The sequence below is a fragment of the Phasianus colchicus genome, chromosome 1 (genome assembly GCF_987193195.1).
Source record: "Phasianus colchicus chromosome 1, bPhaCol1.hap1.1, whole genome shotgun sequence".
Lineage (NCBI taxonomy): Eukaryota > Metazoa > Chordata > Aves > Galliformes > Phasianidae > Phasianus > Phasianus colchicus.
Genome location: NC_143436.1, coordinates 110,932,176 through 110,952,873, shown reverse-complemented (window position 1 = coordinate 110,952,873; position 20,698 = coordinate 110,932,176). Strand labels below are relative to the sequence as shown.

General features: G+C 41.9%; 1 protein-coding gene across 1 annotated transcript in view; it reads right to left on the bottom strand.

Moving 5' to 3' along the window:
• Window positions 1-20,698, bottom strand: part of UMODL1 (uromodulin like 1) — a 42,797-nt gene that overhangs the window by 1,663 nt on the left and 20,436 nt on the right. Inside the window, exons 12-20 of the mRNA XM_031612597.2 lie at window positions 18,211-18,323; window positions 12,808-13,021; window positions 11,735-11,872; window positions 9,513-9,970; window positions 8,881-9,023; window positions 7,993-8,229; window positions 6,884-7,043; window positions 4,495-4,579; window positions 1,508-1,715 (exon numbers count right to left, since the gene is read on the bottom strand). Coding sequence (XP_031468457.2) covers window positions 1,528-1,715; window positions 4,495-4,579; window positions 6,884-7,043; window positions 7,993-8,229; window positions 8,881-9,023; window positions 9,513-9,970; window positions 11,735-11,872; window positions 12,808-13,021; window positions 18,211-18,323 — 1,736 coding nt within the window. The 3' untranslated portion in view covers window positions 1,508-1,527. The remainder of the gene's footprint in view (window positions 1-1,507; window positions 1,716-4,494; window positions 4,580-6,883; window positions 7,044-7,992; window positions 8,230-8,880; window positions 9,024-9,512; window positions 9,971-11,734; window positions 11,873-12,807; window positions 13,022-18,210; window positions 18,324-20,698) is intronic.

Here is a 20,698-nt window from a genome sequence, read left to right as displayed (position 1 = left end):
TATACTGGGTTATGGGACCTGTATCATTGATGGAACTGTACAGCTGCTGGAAGAAAAGTTACCTTCCCAGTGAGCTCCAGACTGGACAGACTGCCCAGACTTTGGGAAGCAATCAGAGTATCACCATCACCTACAGAGGTCTCACAGAAGCTGCTGCATTTGACTATGGAACATGGACTTTGTAACATAAGTCTAGGGGAAATTGAGCTTATAGTGACTGTTGCAGATAGTTAGGGTACAGTCTTCCCTGTTCTTTGTCTTCTAGGTGAGAAACTCTGCACTCAGTGAAGCAAATTACATTATCTGCAAATACCATCATGATGAATCTAGCGAATTTGCTGTGGTCATGGCAGCTGCGTTCTTGTGTATGAAACCTCCATCAGGAAGGAGTTCCTAACTGTGATAACAACGTCAGATAAGCCCCTGCCCAAGAATAAAATGCAATTGGATCCACAGCAAACAGCCATGAATTATGAAGCAATGTTAGGTATTATTTTTCAACACCTCTCTTTTCTGTTCTTAAAGGCACAGAATCACAGAATTGCCAGGGTTGGAAGGGACCTCAAGGATCATGAATCTCCAACCCCCCTGCCACACGCAGGGCCACCAACCATCCCATCTAATGCTAGACCAGACTGCCTAGGGCCCCATCCAATCTGGCCTTGAACACCTCCAGGGACGGGGCATCCACAACCTCTCTGGGCAGCCTGTGCCAGCACCTCACCACTCTCTCTGTAAAGAACTTCCCCCTGACGCACAAACATACAAACAGGTGTGAGCATCTAGATTTTACAGATAAAATAGTGCTGAATCCTGTACTGAATCTGTTCCTGAATCTGGAAAAGCATTAAATTCCAAAATTGCAGAAGCAGAACTTGTTACAGTGATGAACACTCCTCAGAGCTGTCTATACAGTCTCTGCAGACTCTTGCAAGAACAATTGAGCATTATCAACATTCCAGTTTTTTTATGTCTAATATTCCACCATTATTTTTTTTTTTTAAATAGCTTGAGAAATAAAGTTAAACCCAAACATTTTCAAAAAGGGACAACTTCTGAATCAAATTAGTTTCTGCAGTAGCCCTGCCTGTGGCAGGGGTTTGGAACTTGATGATTTTTGGGGTCCTGTCCAACCCAAGCCATTCTATGGTTCTATGATTCTATGACTTAGAGGGGCAGTTTCCCTCTTCTATTATACTAATCTGTGGTCTAAATCTCAAAAAGGTATACTTTCTGTGGAAGTGGTCAATTGTGCACTTTCAAAGTGACAAAGTGCCTGAGACTGAAGGCATGAAGGAAAAGGAGGCTATCATCCTCCTCCACATTCTGCAGCATCTGAAAAAAGGCAAGAATTGTAAGAATTTCATATTTCTATGATCTTCACCCACAGCAAACAGGTTAGGAGGTTTAATACCCTTACACAGAGGATGTTCACCTGCAAGTATCTAACCATTTCATGAAGAACTAAACAGTTAAAGAAAGTAACTTATCATGATTCAATACTTACATCAGGTAACGTGGAAGTCACTAATCATAGAACACTTGGTAGCTGAAGTTGTCAGATTTGATTCTGAAGTTGTATCTTCCCATCTTTCGCTTGCACTGGAAAATGACAAGGCTCACAACTGCCACCACAAAGCCAAACACAGCAATAACAATAAGGATGATATATCCAACTCCCACACCAGGCTCATTCTCTCTCTTTGAATCAGATGCTAAAAAAAAAATAAAATAAAAAAAAAAAGTGAAAGACAAAAGCTTTGAAATTCTTAAGTCTTTTTCTGGGGTACAAAGCCAGTCAACCAGTATAACCTTGCCTACAGATTAGCCAATAGAACTGTGATACCACATTGATACAACATTTTAAGGAAGGTGATTCTCATGGAGAAGTCAAAGTTCTCTTTTTGTCTATGTAGTGTCCCTACAGACATTAGTCTGGTATGTGTTGGGAATTTGACTCTACAATATTCTGAAAAAGTAAGAGTTAAAGAATGAGGATTGGTGACTTTGATATGCTATCTTACTTTTGAATGTCCCCAGAGATGAAGTCTTCTTCCATCTTAATCCTGCCCGCATCCATCTATAGTTATTAAAAATGTTGATTTGCCTTTGCCTCCTATGTAATCCTTCTTCAAACACAAAATATTTAAGGAAAGGTTATCCATGTGTGCAGGGTTTCTAGGCAGCAGAGATCTGGCCACTGCAGCCAATGGAGCCACACTGAAGGAGACACTCAACTCTGTAGCATGGACATTTAGTGCCATCTGAGAAGCCCAAGGGTCTCTACAATATCGGCACATGTTTACCTGGTTCGCATATAAGCACTTCCTCATCATTGTCCAAATTTGCAAGCAATTCCCCTCTCCTGTAACACTGTACCTCTATTTATGTTTGTGTCTATACTATTATATGATTCTAATTCACTATTGTGTTTGATGTATGTACAAAAATATCTGCTTGCATATGCTTCCAGGATAACTCTCATCTATCCACGCACCTGCACCGTACATAGGGTGTGCAGAAGACAAGGAGGGATACATACGTGTCAGTAATTAGAAACAGGATCTAAGGCACAGGATAACAGTCCAAGTGACAGAATATCCAGGACATCATTCTAAGACAGGCCAAAGCAGTATTGCACAATACATTTATTTTTAGTTAGAATTTTGGTACGTAAAAAACAAAAAAGACAGGCAGTGGAAATGGTACCCTGTAGCCCAACACAGACAAAACAGGACTTCCTGCATCAGTGGCCTTTGCTATGTGGCAAGTAGTATAGGTAGAGCACTTATAAATTATTTCATATTTCACTACAGCAGATTACCTGCCACAATAGCTCATATTCCACTTCAACACAGCGCTGGAAATCATTGTCTGTAGAATCATGGAATCTCTAGAGTTGGAAGGGACCTTTAAAGGCCATCTAGTCCAACTCCTCTGCAATGAACAGGAACATCCACAGCTAAATCAGATTGCTAAGGGACTTGATCCAGCCTTGCCTTGAAAGTCCCCAGGGGTCAAGGCATCCATCAGATCTCTGGGCAGCCTGTTCCAGTACCTCATCACACATCATTGTAAAAGACTTTTGCCTAATATCTAACCTAAATCTACCCTCTTCAAGCTTGAAACCATTTTCCCTTATTCCATCACAACAGACCCTGCTAAAGACTCTGTCCCCCTCTTTCCTTTAGCTCCCATTTAGATACTGAAGGGCCACTATGAGGTCACTTCAGAGCCTTCTCCAGGCTGAACAGCCCCAGCTCTTTCAGCCTGTATGTCTAGCCTCATATTTAAAATGAAATGTGAATATCCAATATGGAAATATAAGACAATGTCTTGTAGCACCACACTGCAACAGCTTTGCCTAGGCACTGATAACATGGAACCCAAACAAAGCTCCCATCTCCACAGGTGCAATGGCTGTTTTGCTGTATTATAAGTGTTTCAGTGTCTCCAGTGCAAGTGGGAGTGAGCCCTACACGATGCAAGTGCTTTACAAAGAAAGCTGTATTCATTGATAAGTTTTAAAAGAAGAACTAATTGAGAAATGAACACTGAAGGTCTATTCTAACAGACTCCTACCTATACATGGGGAAGAAAAATAAAATGTGCTGAATCAGAGTCTCTTTCAAATTCCAAACAAATATTGCAACCATCACAGTACTGGAGAAAAAATACCCCAAATCCATTACCAGCCCACAGTCAGCGATTGCAAAACAGGCAATCAGTGAGAATGGAGGATGACTTCTGTCTATTCCCAGTAGCCATGTGTTAAAACTATGGTGTTGTTGTGTACAAATACTCTCAGTGAGTGCTTTATGCCAATACATTATGAATACAAATGGCTGGAGGAGGCCAAATAATTGCAAATGTTAACAGCAGCGGTTGCCCTTTAGAACAACTCAGGATAAATGCAGAAAAGGCAGAAGCATAACAAATTGCTTGTATGCAGAGCTGGCATTGACCATCTGTTAACCTGTGCTGCACCACTCTTCCAGGTTGACTAAAGTGCCGTGCATTGGCAAGGCTCTCCGCCTTCCCTCGCAGTAATAATGAAGTCAACATCAGGAAGTTTAAGGAAGAACAGCAATACAATGTCCGACATCCTTTGATTTAGGAATTCAGAGCTCAATATAATTGTGACCTAAGTACAATGTAAACACTAGAAAAACTGATTGCAATCTAAGTCACAAACCACTTTTGCACTCTGCAAGTTTAATTGCTGCTTGATTGCATGGCTGTTGTGCTTGCTGTCCTGTGAAATAGCTACACTTTTTTCCTCTCCTTTTAATTCCCTTGACAATTTGATAGTCTCTTTGCCAGAAGGCACACACTTTTTCACGCTGTCACACAGCTTCAGCAAGAACTGTTCCTCAGAAAAATATGTTGAGGATTTTGTTTCATAGGCTTTCAGGTTACTTTGCAGTGAAAAAGAGTCTTAAGATGGTGGTTACTCCCTGCCTGCCTTTTTGCAAACATCTATTCGTAACTCACCGGCAGATTTACACAGAGGACCCCAGGATGTTCTGTGGGTAGCGACGATTTCACCGGTTTTCAGGGATCGAGCTGCATGGCATCTCTGCAACAATCAATTCAGCAAGTCATATGGCTGACTAATGGATAACACAAAACCTTTTGGAGAGTATGTAAAAGCCCAGGGCTATTCTGACCAACGGAAGTTTGTGTTCCTTAATGTTATGCTTTGTTTCACTGAAGCCAGTAAATCAAAGTTCAAAGGAAATGGCATCAGAAATACTGGTTTAAAATCTGCAGTTAGATACACTGGAAGACATGGTTGTGAACAGATTTCTCATAGACAGTCTCTTTCTTTTTGTTAATTCTCTGTTTTGGAGAAACCTTACAGGGGAATAAAGCTTCTCACTCTATGTGTACAACACACAGCACGCTCCTCTTCTGCACGTATCCTTGGCAGTGCCATTCAGTTTGTTTGCTGTCCTGTCCTGACACAATCTAAAGGTCTGTACTGGGAACAGCAGACTGCTGAGGTTATTCAGAAGATACTGTGGCTTTCCCAGAACTGCATATAAGTACAGAGAAACAAAAGAAAGCAGGGAGGTGTTTGGTGTCTCACCAAGCTTGACTGCACAAGAATGTCTCACCAGTGTTACCAACCTGGTTATGCTGACGCACCTCTATAATCCACTGCCAGCAGGTATCCATAGCCAGGACAGCCTACCAAAAAATACCCCTGTGGGTGTAACTTTGGTCTATCCTTGAACAGCTTTCCCATTCAGACAGATCCACAGCTAGACAATACGCTCACGCAGCTGATCCCTGGTGTCAGTCCCTGCTGGTGGTGAAGCAGCCTTGTTCCACCAAGTGTATGGCTGGTGGCAGCACAGCTTTCTTCTTCCCATCCAAAGTCACGTCTCCTACTCATTTCTTACTACCATACTCCCTAATCTTTTAGAGCATCTTACTCTCTTCTCCAAGAAAACAAGGAATAAAGAGTGAATAAGAAGATAACACAGAGCAAGTAAGTCTGTTACTCAACTCAAACCCAAGAAGCTAAATTGCTCTATCAGTAGACCTACCAGCTCCTAGAAATGCAACTGTTTGATTCCTCACAGAAGCAATACTAGCCCAGTCAGATCCTGTCCTGCCTATCCCTCTTCTTCCCCTGCCTCTCACCTTCTTTCACATCCTTCCTCAGCTCTGCAGGACACTGCTTGTGCAACCTTTCCCTGAACGTGGGGAGGGATCCAGCTCCCCAGAGTGGGGCATAGCCTGAGGGTTGCTCATATACTGATACGTGATGCTCTAAATCAGTTGTGAAACCTGGAGCCATCTTTCCATCTGTCAGATTTCTCAACCCTACTTATTTTATTTTTATCTTTTTTCTTTTTTTTTTTTTTTAATCTGGGGGAAACTTTATAGCTTGAGGAAGGAAACTAGTATCTTCAGCTTGCCATTTTTAATCTTTTAGGAAGAGATCTTTTACTTTATAATGAGCTTAAGCTGAGTTATTTAGAGTAGAGGAAGGTGTTAAACAATGGAGGAGTACCAAACTCTTAACGAAAACATCCTCAGTGGGAGAAAAAGAAAAAAAAAAAGAAACAGGAAAGTTGGCAGGAGGGAGAACTCCCGTGTAAAGGGCATAAAGGGGAAGAAAAAATAAAAAGGGAGGAAAAAAAGCTATCAGCAAAGCCTGATTATTATTATTTCATTTTCATGGTAGCAACACATTTTTAGATTAAGCAGTGTGTAATCTTCATGCAGAATTAAAAGGAAACAATGTTTTGAAGCACTGGAGGAAGACGATTGGAAAATGAACTTTTTATGAAAACATTGTTTGATTTACTACTCATAAAAGCAGTAGAGTTTCTAAAAGCCCTGTTAAAATCTATTGGATTCACAGCCCTAGAATCTTAATGCCGTGGAGCTTCCTCTCCTGGCACCTAAACCCTGACCTGGAGGAACAAATCTCAAGGGGAAGAAGAAAGGACAGAAAGGCATCCCAAATCCATTTGCTTAGACATTCTCACTGAAACTGCCAATATGGGTGGTAACTGTTTGTGACATGCCTATGTGATCTGACACATTTTTTAACAGCCTCTCTCGCAGTAACTTCTGCTCATTGCCTTCCAGCCACCCCTAGGATAAGGTGAAAAGTTCAGTCCCCAAGCCCCCCAGCCTTTTAACACCCACTGCTGTGCACAATCCACGCTTCTAACTACAAGAATGAGAAATAGAAAGAAAGGGATAAACTTCCATATGGCTGTATTTCTTCCCCATTCCTCCATGCTCTCAGTGAAGGATGAAGGAGGTATTTTAAACCCAGTTTGGAAACATGATTCCTTCAGTTACATAGAAGGACCACACAAGGCACATCAGAGAATAACAGCATATAGCAAAACCTTACCGTCCTGCAGGTGGCCCCCCGTGTCTCCATGCAGATACGAATTTTGCAATGTAGGTAAACTACAGAGTTGTTGACAAAGGAAAAAATCTTCATCTTAAACTGTGCTTTGCTTGAATTTCCATTCTCTAGAAGCGTGGTGTATGTATTTGGAATAGGACAGCTGAAAAGGAGAAGAAAATCACACATAGCAGTTATAGAAGTCACAGAATCACTGAATGGCCAGGGTTGGAAGGGACCTCAAGGATCACAAATCTCCAACCCCCTGCCACATGCACGGCCACCAACCTCCCCATTTAATACTAGACCAGGTTGCCCAGGGCCCCACCCAATCTGGCCTTGAACACCACCAGGGATGGGGCATCCACAACCTCTCTGGGCAGCCTGTGCCAGCACCTCACCACTCTCCCTGTAAAGAACTTGAGTCATGTTATGGATATTGCATAGGAAGGATAAGGAACTATTGCTGCTTTACTATCACAGACAGCAAATAGAATAGGAGATATGAGAGTAGTTGTGGGGATGGAAGAGAAAGAGTGCCAGAGAGCACTTAAGATGGCTTCACCAAACACAAAGTGAAACAACAACTTGGAATACTTTTTGTTACTAAGGAAAATGACCATCCTGAGTTTTCAGATGGAAAGTGAACATAGGGAACATAATGTCAAGGTGAATTTGGGGATCCAGACAGGAACAAGCATTCTCCTTTACCAGAGCCTGCATTAATCTTGTTTGTGTCAATCAATCTACACTTTCAGTGATGAGAGTTACATAAGATCTTGTTAATATCTCAATCATAGAGATATGGGTAAAGCACACATTTCAAATATTCCTTCACTGTTGTCCATGAAAATCACCTATTCCTTCCTGTCAAAGGTACAATGCCTTTACAAAACTATAGGGAAGATAGCCAAACTCTAAAAATGACCACACTGCATTTTAAAAAAACTTTGTACTTTGTTCTAATGTTTGACCAGTTGAACATTAAGGGATAGTGCATATGAATGAAGAAAACACACAGAAAAGATATTTTAAATAAAACACATTCACAGTCAATGCCATTGGAAGATTCAAGGTAGGCACATATTATTTCCAAGTGACATTTTCTGTACCTGTTCTTGATAAAAGAAAATGAGAGGGGATCCACTGAATTGTTGGTTGGAGTTGCCCAGCAGTCAGTGAGGACCACCTTCAGCTTGCTGTCATCCCTCTGAATCCCCACTTCAATCAGGACATCATCACTGGCAGAGATACTGAAATTTTTTGGTATTGGGGAGTTTCCAATAAATAACTGCATTTCTGTTCTGAAGCGTCCAGATCCATGTAAATCCTCAAAAATAGTATAAATTCTGAAAAAACAATTTGACTTTTTTTAAAGACTACAAGTTTGACTGCTTCAGTAAGTCATAAAATGGTGCATCAACCTCTTGAGCATTTAAGTAGTGAAAAGTTATCTGCAATGTAGGATACTAGGGAAATGTTCAAGAGAAAAGGGGGAAGATGCATCAAGTTTTCTGTTGGAGTGTTAGGAAGCACGTAAATGCAAGAGGAAGAACTCTAAGTGTAGAATGTCATGGCAACACAAATAGAGCAGATAGATATTTGAGTAGTCTTGAAGGGCAACAAGGCCCAAATAAGGCCCAAATAAGGACAGAAAAAGCTTAGCACAGCAGGAAAGAAACAAATTTGAACAGTGTGTGAAAGATATCAGAAAAATAGACAGCTTAAAGAGAAGGAGCTGGAGAAGGATTTGTATGAAGGGAGAACATTAACCAGCAGAGCAAAGCTTGAACTTTTGCCTTTGCTGAGAGCATAAATAGTAGATTTGGTTCCATCTTAGTATACTACTGCTACTTATGGCTACATGTGACTGTCCAGGAAGGCAAAACACAGGAATCCCATCTCCCAGAGACAGCTCCCAAAATTTTATTTTCATCTATGGCTTGGCCAGATAATGGTCATGCAGCACGCCAGCATTTCAAAGCACAGATACTCCTTACCCTTCTGCAGTGTATCCAGAGGAAGTCAAGAGATTGTTTTGAAACACACAGTGAATAGGACTGGCAACTTTTAAGTGGTGGATTACTCCCTGAGCAGAATCATCATTCCGTAGCACAGTTTTCACTATGGTGTTAGTCACATTCTGGAACACAGGAAAAAAGAAAGCATAACTTGATCACTGCTCCACAAGGCAATTTCTGTACTTTGGCATGGTCTGAGCAAAAAATTTGTTTGGGGATCCATAGAGGCATTAGGCAGCTTCTAATTACTGGGAGGAACTGAGGTATTTTCTAAGTATGCTGCTGAAATTGCTCTTAAGAAAAAAGAAGATTCTGGCAGCTGCAGAGGAAGCCCAGAGAGATAGAAAAGGGGGATTTTGGTTTGGAGAGGCTCATGAGCTTTCCTGCTGAACCCCAGACATGCTCTTCTCTTTCTTGTTTCCCCTTTGCCCCAAACACATGGACAACTTTCTACTTGCATTAAAGGGTTTTCTTTTTCCAAAGACATTTCTTTGCCCAACACTTCACTTGAACAGACTGTACCCCTAGATAGGCAACTGCCATTGTCACTTCCAGAGAGGGAAAGTGAGTGCTCTGGGCCTTCTTGGCTTTCCCTGGATTAAGGGACTTACGGTCTCAACTTCAGTGCCACATTCACTCCAGCCAGCCTGCAGCACAGCATGAGTGCCATTGCTGATGCTCACGTTGCAAAGAGGCTCCCCCAGGTACAGAGAGGACTCAGGGATGGATTCCTGAAGTAAAAATCCTTTTTGGATGGCAAGAATGGTCTTCTCAATTTCACAGAACACTGTTACTGCATCTTTGATGGAAACCTCCTGGGCAGGCTTAACAAGGGGGGTAGGAGATGCTTGAGGAGGAACATTGGAAGCTGACCCAGAACCCATGGTAAGAAGAGGTAGCGTCACACTGGAGAATGGGGTGTCCTCCAGATCTTTGATTTGAGTAGCAGAGAAGTTCAGTGAAGCAAAGGAGGAAATGTAAGTTGAAGTCTCCAAAGATGCCACAGGTAAAACTGCACTGGGTACAGGCTCCCTGTCCACCACAGTTCCCTCTTGGCTCGTAGGAAATGCTGAAGAGTAACAGAAATAAAGGTACTAAAGTAATTAACAGATTCAGATAGATTTGATAACATAAAAGCAAACCTATTTGAGGAAACTCACAGTTACTGGCAGAAAGATAGGAAATACAGAAGTAGCTGTATTTTTAACCAGCTATATTTTAACCAGTACTGCCACAGCTGTGGTTTGTTTTTTTGTTTTGTTTTTTTTGTTTTTTAAGAAATAACCCATGAAATATGTAAAGCACTTGTGAGAAAAGCCAAAGTGTTGTATCTCATGAGAGCTGCAATAACTAGTATGCTTGAGCAAAGAACATATACACAGTTTTGGATGATCAGGACTTGCAGGAGATCCTCAATTGCAAGCATCTGAGCAAGTGTTGGAATCTTTTTCCCTAGTTCCATAGCACACTCTGGCTGTGGGGTATAAACAGGAGCAGAATTTGTTTAAATTTTATCTAGAAAATATTATACTGAGTGCTTTGGAAACACCATTTATGAGGGACATGCAGGACAAACTTCATGCAGCAGTTCCATCTTGCACACATTTGCCTGGAGAGAGACACTTGGCAATTAAGGAAGACACTGGATGGAATCTATTACGATTCTAGGAAGAAGGCAAGCAGGGGTTTTCCATCTATGTCAAACACACTGCTTTCAGCACAGACTCTGGGGTTACCCCATGGCACTTTGGTACTAGAAACAACCTTTGTGTCTTACTTAGAATCAGAGAATGGTATGAGTTGGAAGGGACCCTTAAAGGCTGTCTGGTCCAACTCCCCTGCAATGAACAGGGACACCTACAGCTACATCAGGTTGCTCAGAGGCCTGTCCAGCCTGACCTTGGATGTCTTCAGGGATGAGGCATCCACCACCTCTCAGGGCAACCTGTGCCAGTACTTCACCAAAAGACTTAGAGCACCTATATAATAAACTTAGTTTGCAGTGGAACAGGATGTGTCTCATTGCACAAAAATTCTCTTAATCAGTTTTTAATTGGTTGCAAATGCAAATAACATTTTTTTTCCCAAGCAATGTAGATGTATATGTATGCACACATCCTCTGGAGCTTCCCAGTTTTTAGGAATGCCCCAAATTGAAAAGTTGTGGATTTGAATGTAAGCTGAATGTGAAGTTTATGTTCTTTCCAAGCTGAATTTCCCAAAAGAGCATTATCGTAATAAATGTGATAGTTAAACAAAACAGAGCAAAAGTTGGTATCAGCTCACAGACCCTTGTGATTTCTTCAGCCAATGAGTAGCTTATCACTGTGGTTACAAAAACAAGCACAAAATACGGAAGGAGCCTAAAAGGATTTAGAAGCTCAAAAACTGATTATATGTCAGCTAACAAATGATTCAAGGAAAGACAGAAGAAGCTAGATGAATCAACTAATACAAAACAGTCATTTGTCATACTGTACTAACTTTTCATCCCCGAGGCAATACATAGGTCACACCGTGCAACTGCTTTCTTCTACCTTTTCTGCCCTTCTCTGTTACTGCCAATTAAAATAACATACTTCTAATTGCAAAAATGAGAAAACAGAACTAATAGAAGACTCTTACAAAGATAGCATTAAACATTAACATAATCAAACAGGGGATTATTGCAGTCGAAATACATAAACTCCATTGCAAGTCTTTCCCCATTAGCATGCATACAACAAATCGAATTCAACCTTGGCAAAATTTCAGGGCCTGTGGCAAGAATGACCTTAATCCAACAGACAGTGCTCAGAGTTCAGTTAGCCATTAGATAGTAAGAAAAAATTGCCTGCACAGTTTCTTCCAGGTCTTTCTGGATGCATATCAGCAAATCCATCATTGCAACTGCAGTGGTAAAATCCAAGTGTGTTATAACATGATGCATCTGGGGAGCAGTCATCTTCTTCGCTCTTGCACTCATCATAATCTGTTGGGTATATTTAAGCAAAAGGCAAAGGTGAAGAGTGTATAAATGGAAGTGTGGTATTTCTGAAGCAGGTTCAAGGAGTAGGCACCCCGCAAAGCACCGCCATGAGTTAGCCACGATCTTAGAAATTAACCTAAGGTGCAACTTCCCAGATTCACAATTGCAAGGATAACAGGCAGCAGGAATGTACAGAACAGGCCACGTACTTGCTTTTGATGTCATTTTGCCTGAGATTTTAATTGGCAGCTTGTAACAATAACATTTGGACAAATCACATTCAGGATATATAATTTGATACTGTTTTCAGAGATGACGCATCAGTTTGTGGAACAGGATTCAACAGTAGTTAGTCAGGAGACTACTGTTTATTGTTACTGACTTCGATCTCACAAAGAAAAAGAGATTCAACAATAAGCCATTGTGCTCATCTTGACAAACTGTTTACTTTCATCTGAACTCCCGGCCCACAGGTGAGCAAAGGAAACGCATACTCCCCGTGCAGGAATCTTCATTTATTTGTGCCTTGGATTTCTATCTTATTCAAAATTATCAGTGCAGTGCAGAGAGTAATGTGTTTCAGAATAATTTTAAATGAAGTTAACTATGTCTGTGTACAATGACACGTTTCCACTGGTGGCTAATAAAACCCTCAGTTTGTTACAGTTTCTAATAACTCCATATCTTCTTCTCTATAAAATTATTGCTAGCTAGAGACAAAGAGACGAGTTTGTTCTGATCAGGTGAACCTCTCTTCTTATCCTTTGATGTTTTCTGAAGAAGCTTATTGGATGGATAAGCAGAAGCAATATAAAAGAGAGAATGGTTTCTCATCCATTTGTTTTACAGATATTTTCACCTATCAAAAAACATAATAATAATAGGCTTTATGATTTTTCTAGTTCTGAAGAACAACTGGGCTATAAGCAGCTGCTTACCATTTATGGAGAGACTGTTCTTGTCAACTGTGAAATAGGAGCTGCGTTCAATTGCATCATGAAAAGCAGTGATGATGTAGTCGATATCCACATCTTCTGCAATCAGTAAATGGAAACTTACCACAGTGCTCCCATTAGTAATATCAGTTATCAACACTTTAATCAGAGCAGCATCCATCTGCTGAAGGACGTCAAGGGGCAGAGATTTATGTATCTGGAATGAAAACAAAGTACACATTAAAATGAGTAGATAGAAGCAATTATATTTTAGGCATTGTACATTGCTCAGAAAAGAATATTATGCATTATGATTGTGCTTCATACTCTGGAGAGGAAACAGCATTAAAAATTACTCTTTGTTTTATAATATTTTCACTCTATAGTAGCTGAAGGATAGGGCATATATTTAACTGTGAGCATTAAAGAAGTGATTAAGATACTTCATCTGTCATTTGGCACGACTCCTTGCAAAGGCCTCTGATAACAGGAGAAAAGAAATTGCAGGAATGCAGAATTGTAAAATCACTTAGGTACTTCCACCACCTCCCTGGGCAGCCCGTTTCAGTGCCTCACCCTTCTTTCTGAAAAGAAATTCTTCCTAATATCCAACCTGAACTGCCCCTTTTGGTGCCTACGCAGGGCAGCCATCCACAGGATCATCTCCTCCTGCATTAGAGCGGCAATGGGACAAGTCTGTCAGGCACATATAGGAGCTCAGAGACACACAGCAATTCTGGCATTTGCAGTATCATTGTCCTCCATCTCCAGGCTCAGCACCAGTCAGAGGAAGAGCAGACACAGGGCAGATGGCATTGTCTAGCAGGACCAACCCAAGATGAGACAGAAGGCTGATAATAAGAGTACAGCTGTAAAGAGTATGTTGAGAAAACATTTTACACAGAAGGACAGACTTGTCTCAGAGAAACTGGAAAACATCCACAGGTCCTCCCTTAATTGTTTTAATCTGACTGCCCACACAAGGAGCCTCACAGGACTGACTGAACAGGACTCCCTTCCTACCTGCAGAGGTCCCCCAGGGGGACACAGAGAACACACACGCAGAGGCTTGCACACCTGTCTGGCTCCAGCATCCAAACACATTGCATGCAGAGTGCAGTGCACACCTGAAGGTCAGGTGCCAGGGTAGGCACAGGCTGTGTGATACCACCCATCAAAACTGTGACTTTTTCCATTAGGTCTAGGGAATGCTCACAGATCCCCTCTGTTTCATAACATCTTTTCCCCACACGTCTGGGAAGTCTTACTGCATCATTTCCACACTTACAACTAAAAGGTGCAGCAAAAGAAAGAGCGGCTCATCACTTCCAAGCCTGAATCAGGTGGTCCTGAGCTGTCAGTATTTTAATCGTGCTTAGAAACTGCCAACAGAAGTGCAACAGTAAACTGGCAGCTCACATCCCTGCTCAACTTTTAGACCATCTCCTCAGGATACAACAGGCACTTCCTTCCCTTGCTCAGCTTTCTAGAGCATTAAGGGGGTGGGTGGGGACTGTGCTGTGATCACCTCCAACCCCTTCTTCCTCTATACATCTCCTGCAGGAAATATCTGCAGCAGAAGGGCTGGAGCTCAGCCATGAGTTCAAACAGATCTGGTGTCAGTGGAGCAATGCTCAGGGCATGGGCCATGATTGCTGCCAGAGAAAGCCTAGGGAGAGTCAATGGGGCAGCTGTGGGAGCTGACAAGAGAACTGTCAGAATCCTCATTTCTCTCACACCTGTGCATATAGCCCATGTGCATTTTTGTTGTTGTTGTTGTTGTTTTTCCCCCTGGATTGTTCCAGGTGACTACAACTCCATGTATCAAAGCAGATGCATCTGTCCACTGTGTATTATCCAGCCAAGCAGAACAGGCTCTGCAGGCATGCTGTAGCCCTTTTTTGAGTTGCTGGAATTAATTGCATTGGATGGAGCAAACTCTCTGCTTGCACCCACAAGAGGGCTCCCACATACCAATAAGCCCTATGCAACAAAGCTTGCAGTGCCCCATGGGGGTGTGCAGGCGGAGCTGGGAGAATGCAAGGGGCAACCTCATTGGGAAAGCCTGGGCAGCTCCAAAATCCCTGATCTCCTAGGCCACAGGGCTTCAGGACACAGTCCCTTCTCCTTTCTGCCCTTTCACAACAATTTCATATTGAATCATTAAGGTTGGAAAGACCTCTAAGATCTCCCAACCCAACCACCAGCTTACCCCCACCATGCCCACTGCCCACGTCCCTCAGTGCCCATCCACACGGCTCTTGAACACCTCCAGGGACGGTGACTGCACCACCTCCCTGGGCAGCCTGTGCCACTGCATCACCACTCTTTCTGAGAAGAAATTTCTGCTAATATCCATTCTGAATGGTTGGTGGTAAGCCCTAAGTTTTTGTATTTTAATTTTTTTTTTCTGAACTTCTGGACATCCGCTGATTTCAGAGAGAATTCTTAGTTCATTCCCAATCTCACCTCTATTTTCTTCTCAGCTTTCTCCTGAAGTTTTCATTTTATTGGTGCTTCCCTGTGACTTAGGTTTGGGATGTTTGGTTTGTTGCTTGCTTTTTGTTTGTTTGTTTCTACCCTTATCCACATTTTTCATTACTGAGGACTCAGCTCAAAAAGCTTCACTGTGATATTCATCTGTACTTGTATTTAGCCACTAGGTGACACTGCAAAACCCTTTATTCAGAAGACTGCAGGACTTCACTACAGGTACCACACCCTGGGCTACCAACATAATGGTTGATGAAGCAGGGCTTGAAAAGACTGAAAAGAGAGAACTTTTTAGAAGAAACCTCCGTTTTTCTCACTAGAAAAATGAAATATATTGTATCTGTTGTTGCTACTATTTCTGTAGCACACACAAACCAGGAGAAACAGGTGTGCCAGAAGAGACCCCTAGGAGAGCAAGGCAACACCAGTAGAACAAATGCCAGCACCAAGGGAAGGGAATGACCCTAATAAAATAAGACATCTACACTCTAATTGCGTAGATGCCTTAATCCCTGTTTCAAATTTCATTCCACACTCAGATAGCTTTGAATGCAATTATTTTAAATGCATTAAGCTACATAAAATGAAGGCTGTGTCAGTTCCAAATGAGAGGTCACCTTGACAAGGCATTGCCAGTTATTTCCCACTGCGTGTCAGACAGTATTTAAGACACTAGAATTTGAATCAAGCTTTTGCATTCAGGAATTTAATGCCCATCAGTGAACGCATTCTCAATTCAGACTTTCTGTATTCCTCATTCATTTTCTTGGGGGCAAGCCTTAGTTCTCATGATTTTCCTCTTGGCTGTAGCAAAGACTAAAGCACTTTCTTACCCTTAGCTACGTTGTTCTTCAGGTGCAGTACAAGTAGGATGATGGAGCTAGTCTGGATAATGACAGTGCAAATTGTCACATCAAGTTATTACCTTGCTTTCATCTACACATTATTTAAGGAACAGCATTTCTTTTTGTTGTGCTGCCAGTTTAACCACGTGGCATTTAAGTGCTAGGGCAGCTCTACGCAGAAGACCATTATACACATTAAGGCTTATAAATCCTCTCAATTGTAGATGGTAACTCCAAAGAGGTTTAAGTAAAATCTTCAGCAAAATTTATTTAACTGGAATTTGAGAGTGCTTTTAAAATCTCTAAAACTTTCCCTTCCTACTTTAAAAGAATCAATTTCTGGCCCTTGTAATCCGGGAAAGAAATATGCTGACCTTTTTTTCCTGAACTTCCCTTACGTTGGTGTCAAACAACATTTGTAATAAAACACTCATGGCAGGTTTTGACAAAGTTCATAGAATCGCAGCATCACTAAGGTTGGAAAAGACCACTAAGATCACCTAGTTCAATCATCAGCCACCATGCCTTGTCCACACAGCCACCTTGTCCCTCAGTGCCATGTCCACACAGTTCTTGAACTCCACCACCTCCCTGGGCAGCCTTTTCAGTATCTTAGCACTCCTTCTGAGAAGAAATCCTTCCTAATATCCAACCTGAACTCCTCTGAGGTTGTCAGAGCAATAGACAGTGGCTCAGGGGTAGATGGAATCATCACTAACACAGCTCACCTGTGGCTGGTCCACAGAATTGGAGTGCTATAAAAAGGAGAGGGTGCCTTATAATCACAAGTATTCTTTTTCCAACTGGAACTTTGAGAACTGGGTAAAACCCACACAAAACCTACTCTGGTTCCTTTATATAATCATGTTACAGATTCTCCATACCAACTTGGATCCATGATTTGCTGGATTAAGGCATCTGAATGAGCAGCTCACAAAGAAAATACATTCATTTTAGCCCTTTTTAATAACGTGCTATTGCAAAATAGCCTCAGGCAGCAAGTGATGCTAAATGGAAGTGAGGTCAGTGGAGAGCTGCTCCCTCTTCACTTTGTTAATCACATCCCTTTCACTCTGTGGCTGCTTTTCTGATGTGACAGCTTGGGGCTGAAACAACACAGAGAAAGCTGTGGTGTGCTAACACATCCAGAAAGGTGCAAACCAGTAACAACCAGTGGGAAACCTATATGATATCTGAGAAAACACCATGCACAGCTAAACAGAGCACACATTTTCCTCCTTAGAGTATTCTCCAACTTCATGTTGGCCTGACCTCTGCCTGACTACCAAGAGTTGCCAGTGAGTGTCCTGCAGACAGCTGTGTTTGCTGTCAGACTGCAGCCCTGACCACAGTGAGAGGCTGAGGAGACCTCTGCAGTGTTTGAAGAGGCAAACAATGGTCAGTATTGGATCTATTATCACAGCTTCAGTCCTCTGAAAAAAGGAGAAAGAAAGCAATAAAGCAACCCAGCATAACCAGAGGTTTTCCGAGCACAGATGTGTTTGAGCAAACATCAGCAGGAACACACTTCTGATAAAATTAACAGAGAAATGATAAGAGCAATGCTGTCAGAGGCAATACCCAGGCATTAAGAGTGTGCTGAAGGAGGAACTGACATGGCTGTGTGCTTTGATGTCCTATGCTCTAATTAGAGGCGAGGGCAGAGGTGACTTCACAAGAAACCACACCCTTTGCAGATACAGGGCTACAACAAAGGATGATTGGAAGGAATGTCAGCCTGTGACAAAGGGTAATAATGATCACAACGTTCATTAATACAGTGATGCACAGGGCAAGGTTAATGCAGCACTGTGCAAATATTCATTAACATTTCAGTGTATCCCTGGAGGAAATAAATAAACCTGTATAACCAGACACAGGAAGCAGAGGAAACAGAGGCTTCAGAGAATCCCAGATTCTCACCTCAGCCTAAAACACCGCTGCAGGCTCACTCAATGGGAGTCAGATCTCATAGGTGCATTGAGGGATGCTTATGTGGCATACACCCTTCATGGGAAGATTACCACATGGTGACCAGTAGAAGGTCATATCCTTCTTAGCCACTTACTTCATCAACAAAGAGCTGTGCAAAGTTTTGATATTCTTCACTGCTTGCATTGCTAAAGCCTGGTGAGTATTTCACATTTGTTATCCGCACCATTCCATTAAGTTTCTGGACAGCTGCAGAGTAAAAAAGAAGACAATTGTATTACATATTCCATGGTTTATTGACAGTCTCAAGCATGCCTGGCCACATGAGTACACACAACTGCCAAAGACCAGCTATCTAAAACATAGCCTCAACACAGGTGTCCAGCAGTAGGGTCTACTTTTTCTGGCTTCTGGATGCCTCTCAAGAAGGACAGACTTCCCATATGACGTGGAGCTGTCAGTTCTACCTCACATGCTGTGGGCCTTCTGGAATGTTTCTCTATGGCAATGCTTGGGCACTGAACTTCTCTTCCAACCTCAGCTCCTATCTCAGCTCTCTCTATTTGTAAAGGGAACACACCAGCCCCTCTGGAGGGCAAACCCTTCCAAGTTCTTCCCTCCAGCCTCACAGGAAGGCTTGCCAGCTGCCTGGGATTAGACTGCATCATTTTAGACAGTGTAAAATAAGATTAATCCAACAGAGTAAACATCTCCTCTCTGAAACTGTGTGTGTTGAATCACATTAAAATGGTCTCAAATATTTTAGGTCATTTTTTGATATCACTGGTTTTGGCACTGTTACCACAGACACTGAAGGTGATCACAGGCAGAAGAGAAAGCACTTCTGAAGACATGATTCATACCTCTAGCATCCTTTTATTAGCTGACCAAAAAAGCTGACTGATATCACCCAATCCCATGACCATCACCACCCAATTACCTTCACAGTGCCTTCCATCTGCTAACAAATCACTCTTAGATTTAGCGAGTTCTAATACAATAATGTCATTTATGAATATGGGATAGTTTTCACCAAAGACTCCAGGAACACAACCATCTAGCTAAGGATTCACCTTAAAATTCTTTCTGAATCAAGTTACCAGTTTTACTTTCTTTTGTACCATCTTGCTTTCCTCCTTACATATTTCTGTCCTGATTTCAAGAGTGCATAAGACATCAATTTCCAGCCTTGATACTGTCAGACTCCTACACTGAGCTCTACTCTCCATATTAACTGATTTTTCTGAAGAAACAATAATGGAAAAGCAGGGTTCTCCATAGACTGTATGGATCACACTGTATCAAAATCAGTCCTAGTCATACTGGATACAGTTTTTGAGCTGGGACAAGCACTGGAAGAAAATAAATTGTCATCAAGTGAAGCATTGCAGAGGAGAGGAAAGTCGTGCCTCCTTAAAGAAGCCACAAAAATAGGGTTCCTTTGTCCCAGTATACTTCTGATCTCCAAAGGAACCCATACAACCACCACCACAAGCAAGACTTGGGGTTTGCTTTCTGCTGTGAATTGTGCTGCGCCATAAGCGCAGGTATTTCATAGGTATTTAGGAGATAAACCACTTTTATCTAATAGAGAGAAGGGAAAATGTTCTGAACAATTTTCAAATGGCTATATACAGATATATATATAGGTTTTTTAAAGACATGAACAGACTATGAAGGGTTGGCTGTTAATCTTCCAGGTCAGAGATGTTGCCACAAGGAGGAGCTCTATGTTAAACTTCACCAAATGTGGGGCTTTGCCCTCTCAATTTCCTGCCTCCAGCTGGTGGGACACCCCTGTGGTGTTCCTCTTGCTCCCCAGGAACAAGAAAGACTAAAAGACTTAAGCAGTAGATGGAGCTTTTCAATTGAGATCAATATGTTGAATTCAAAGTTATTCTTTCCCCCATTTGGCCAGCCAGCTCCCAAACAAGTTACATGCCTGGCTCTGTACCTTGGTCTTGCCAGTGCTGGGCAACAAAGGATACAACAAGAGTGAAGGCAAGAGAAGAAAAGAGACACTGGCATGGCTGCTGTCCAAGACAGCAGGATGGGATATGTGGACTCTGTGGCACCAGTGATCAGGACTGGTGATGTGCTGGTGGCACAAGAATAGTTGGAGAAGTAGCAGAGTTGGCTCCGCATAGCCAAAAAACAGAGTTTCCAAGGAGAAAAGAACACAGAGAAACCAGAAGTGGGGCTGGGTCAATGGAGGCCTCCAGGAACAGGAGATTGTAGGGAAGGGAAAAGAACAGAGAAGTATGGTTTGGGGCCAGGGAGATGTGGAAGGCATGATGGAAAGAACAAGGATAAGCTGTAACAAAACATAAATAGGTACCAGTAGCTAATTCACTAAAGAAAAAGTATTTTCAGTGACAAGCAGACATGGTAGCATCCCTATAGCAAAAAAAAAAAAAAAAAAAAAAAAGAAAGAAAGAAAGAAAGAAAAGTAAATAAATAAAAAAGTTTTAAAAAAATCATAATTTAAGGATCAAATCTGACTTCTAACTTTGAAATATGACTCAGCTCCAATCAGCAGAAAAATCCTCTAAAGAGAGACACTACATCTGCTCAAACCCAAGCAGATGAAGCCCTCCCTACCAGTCCAGTTACTCTCTTGAAAA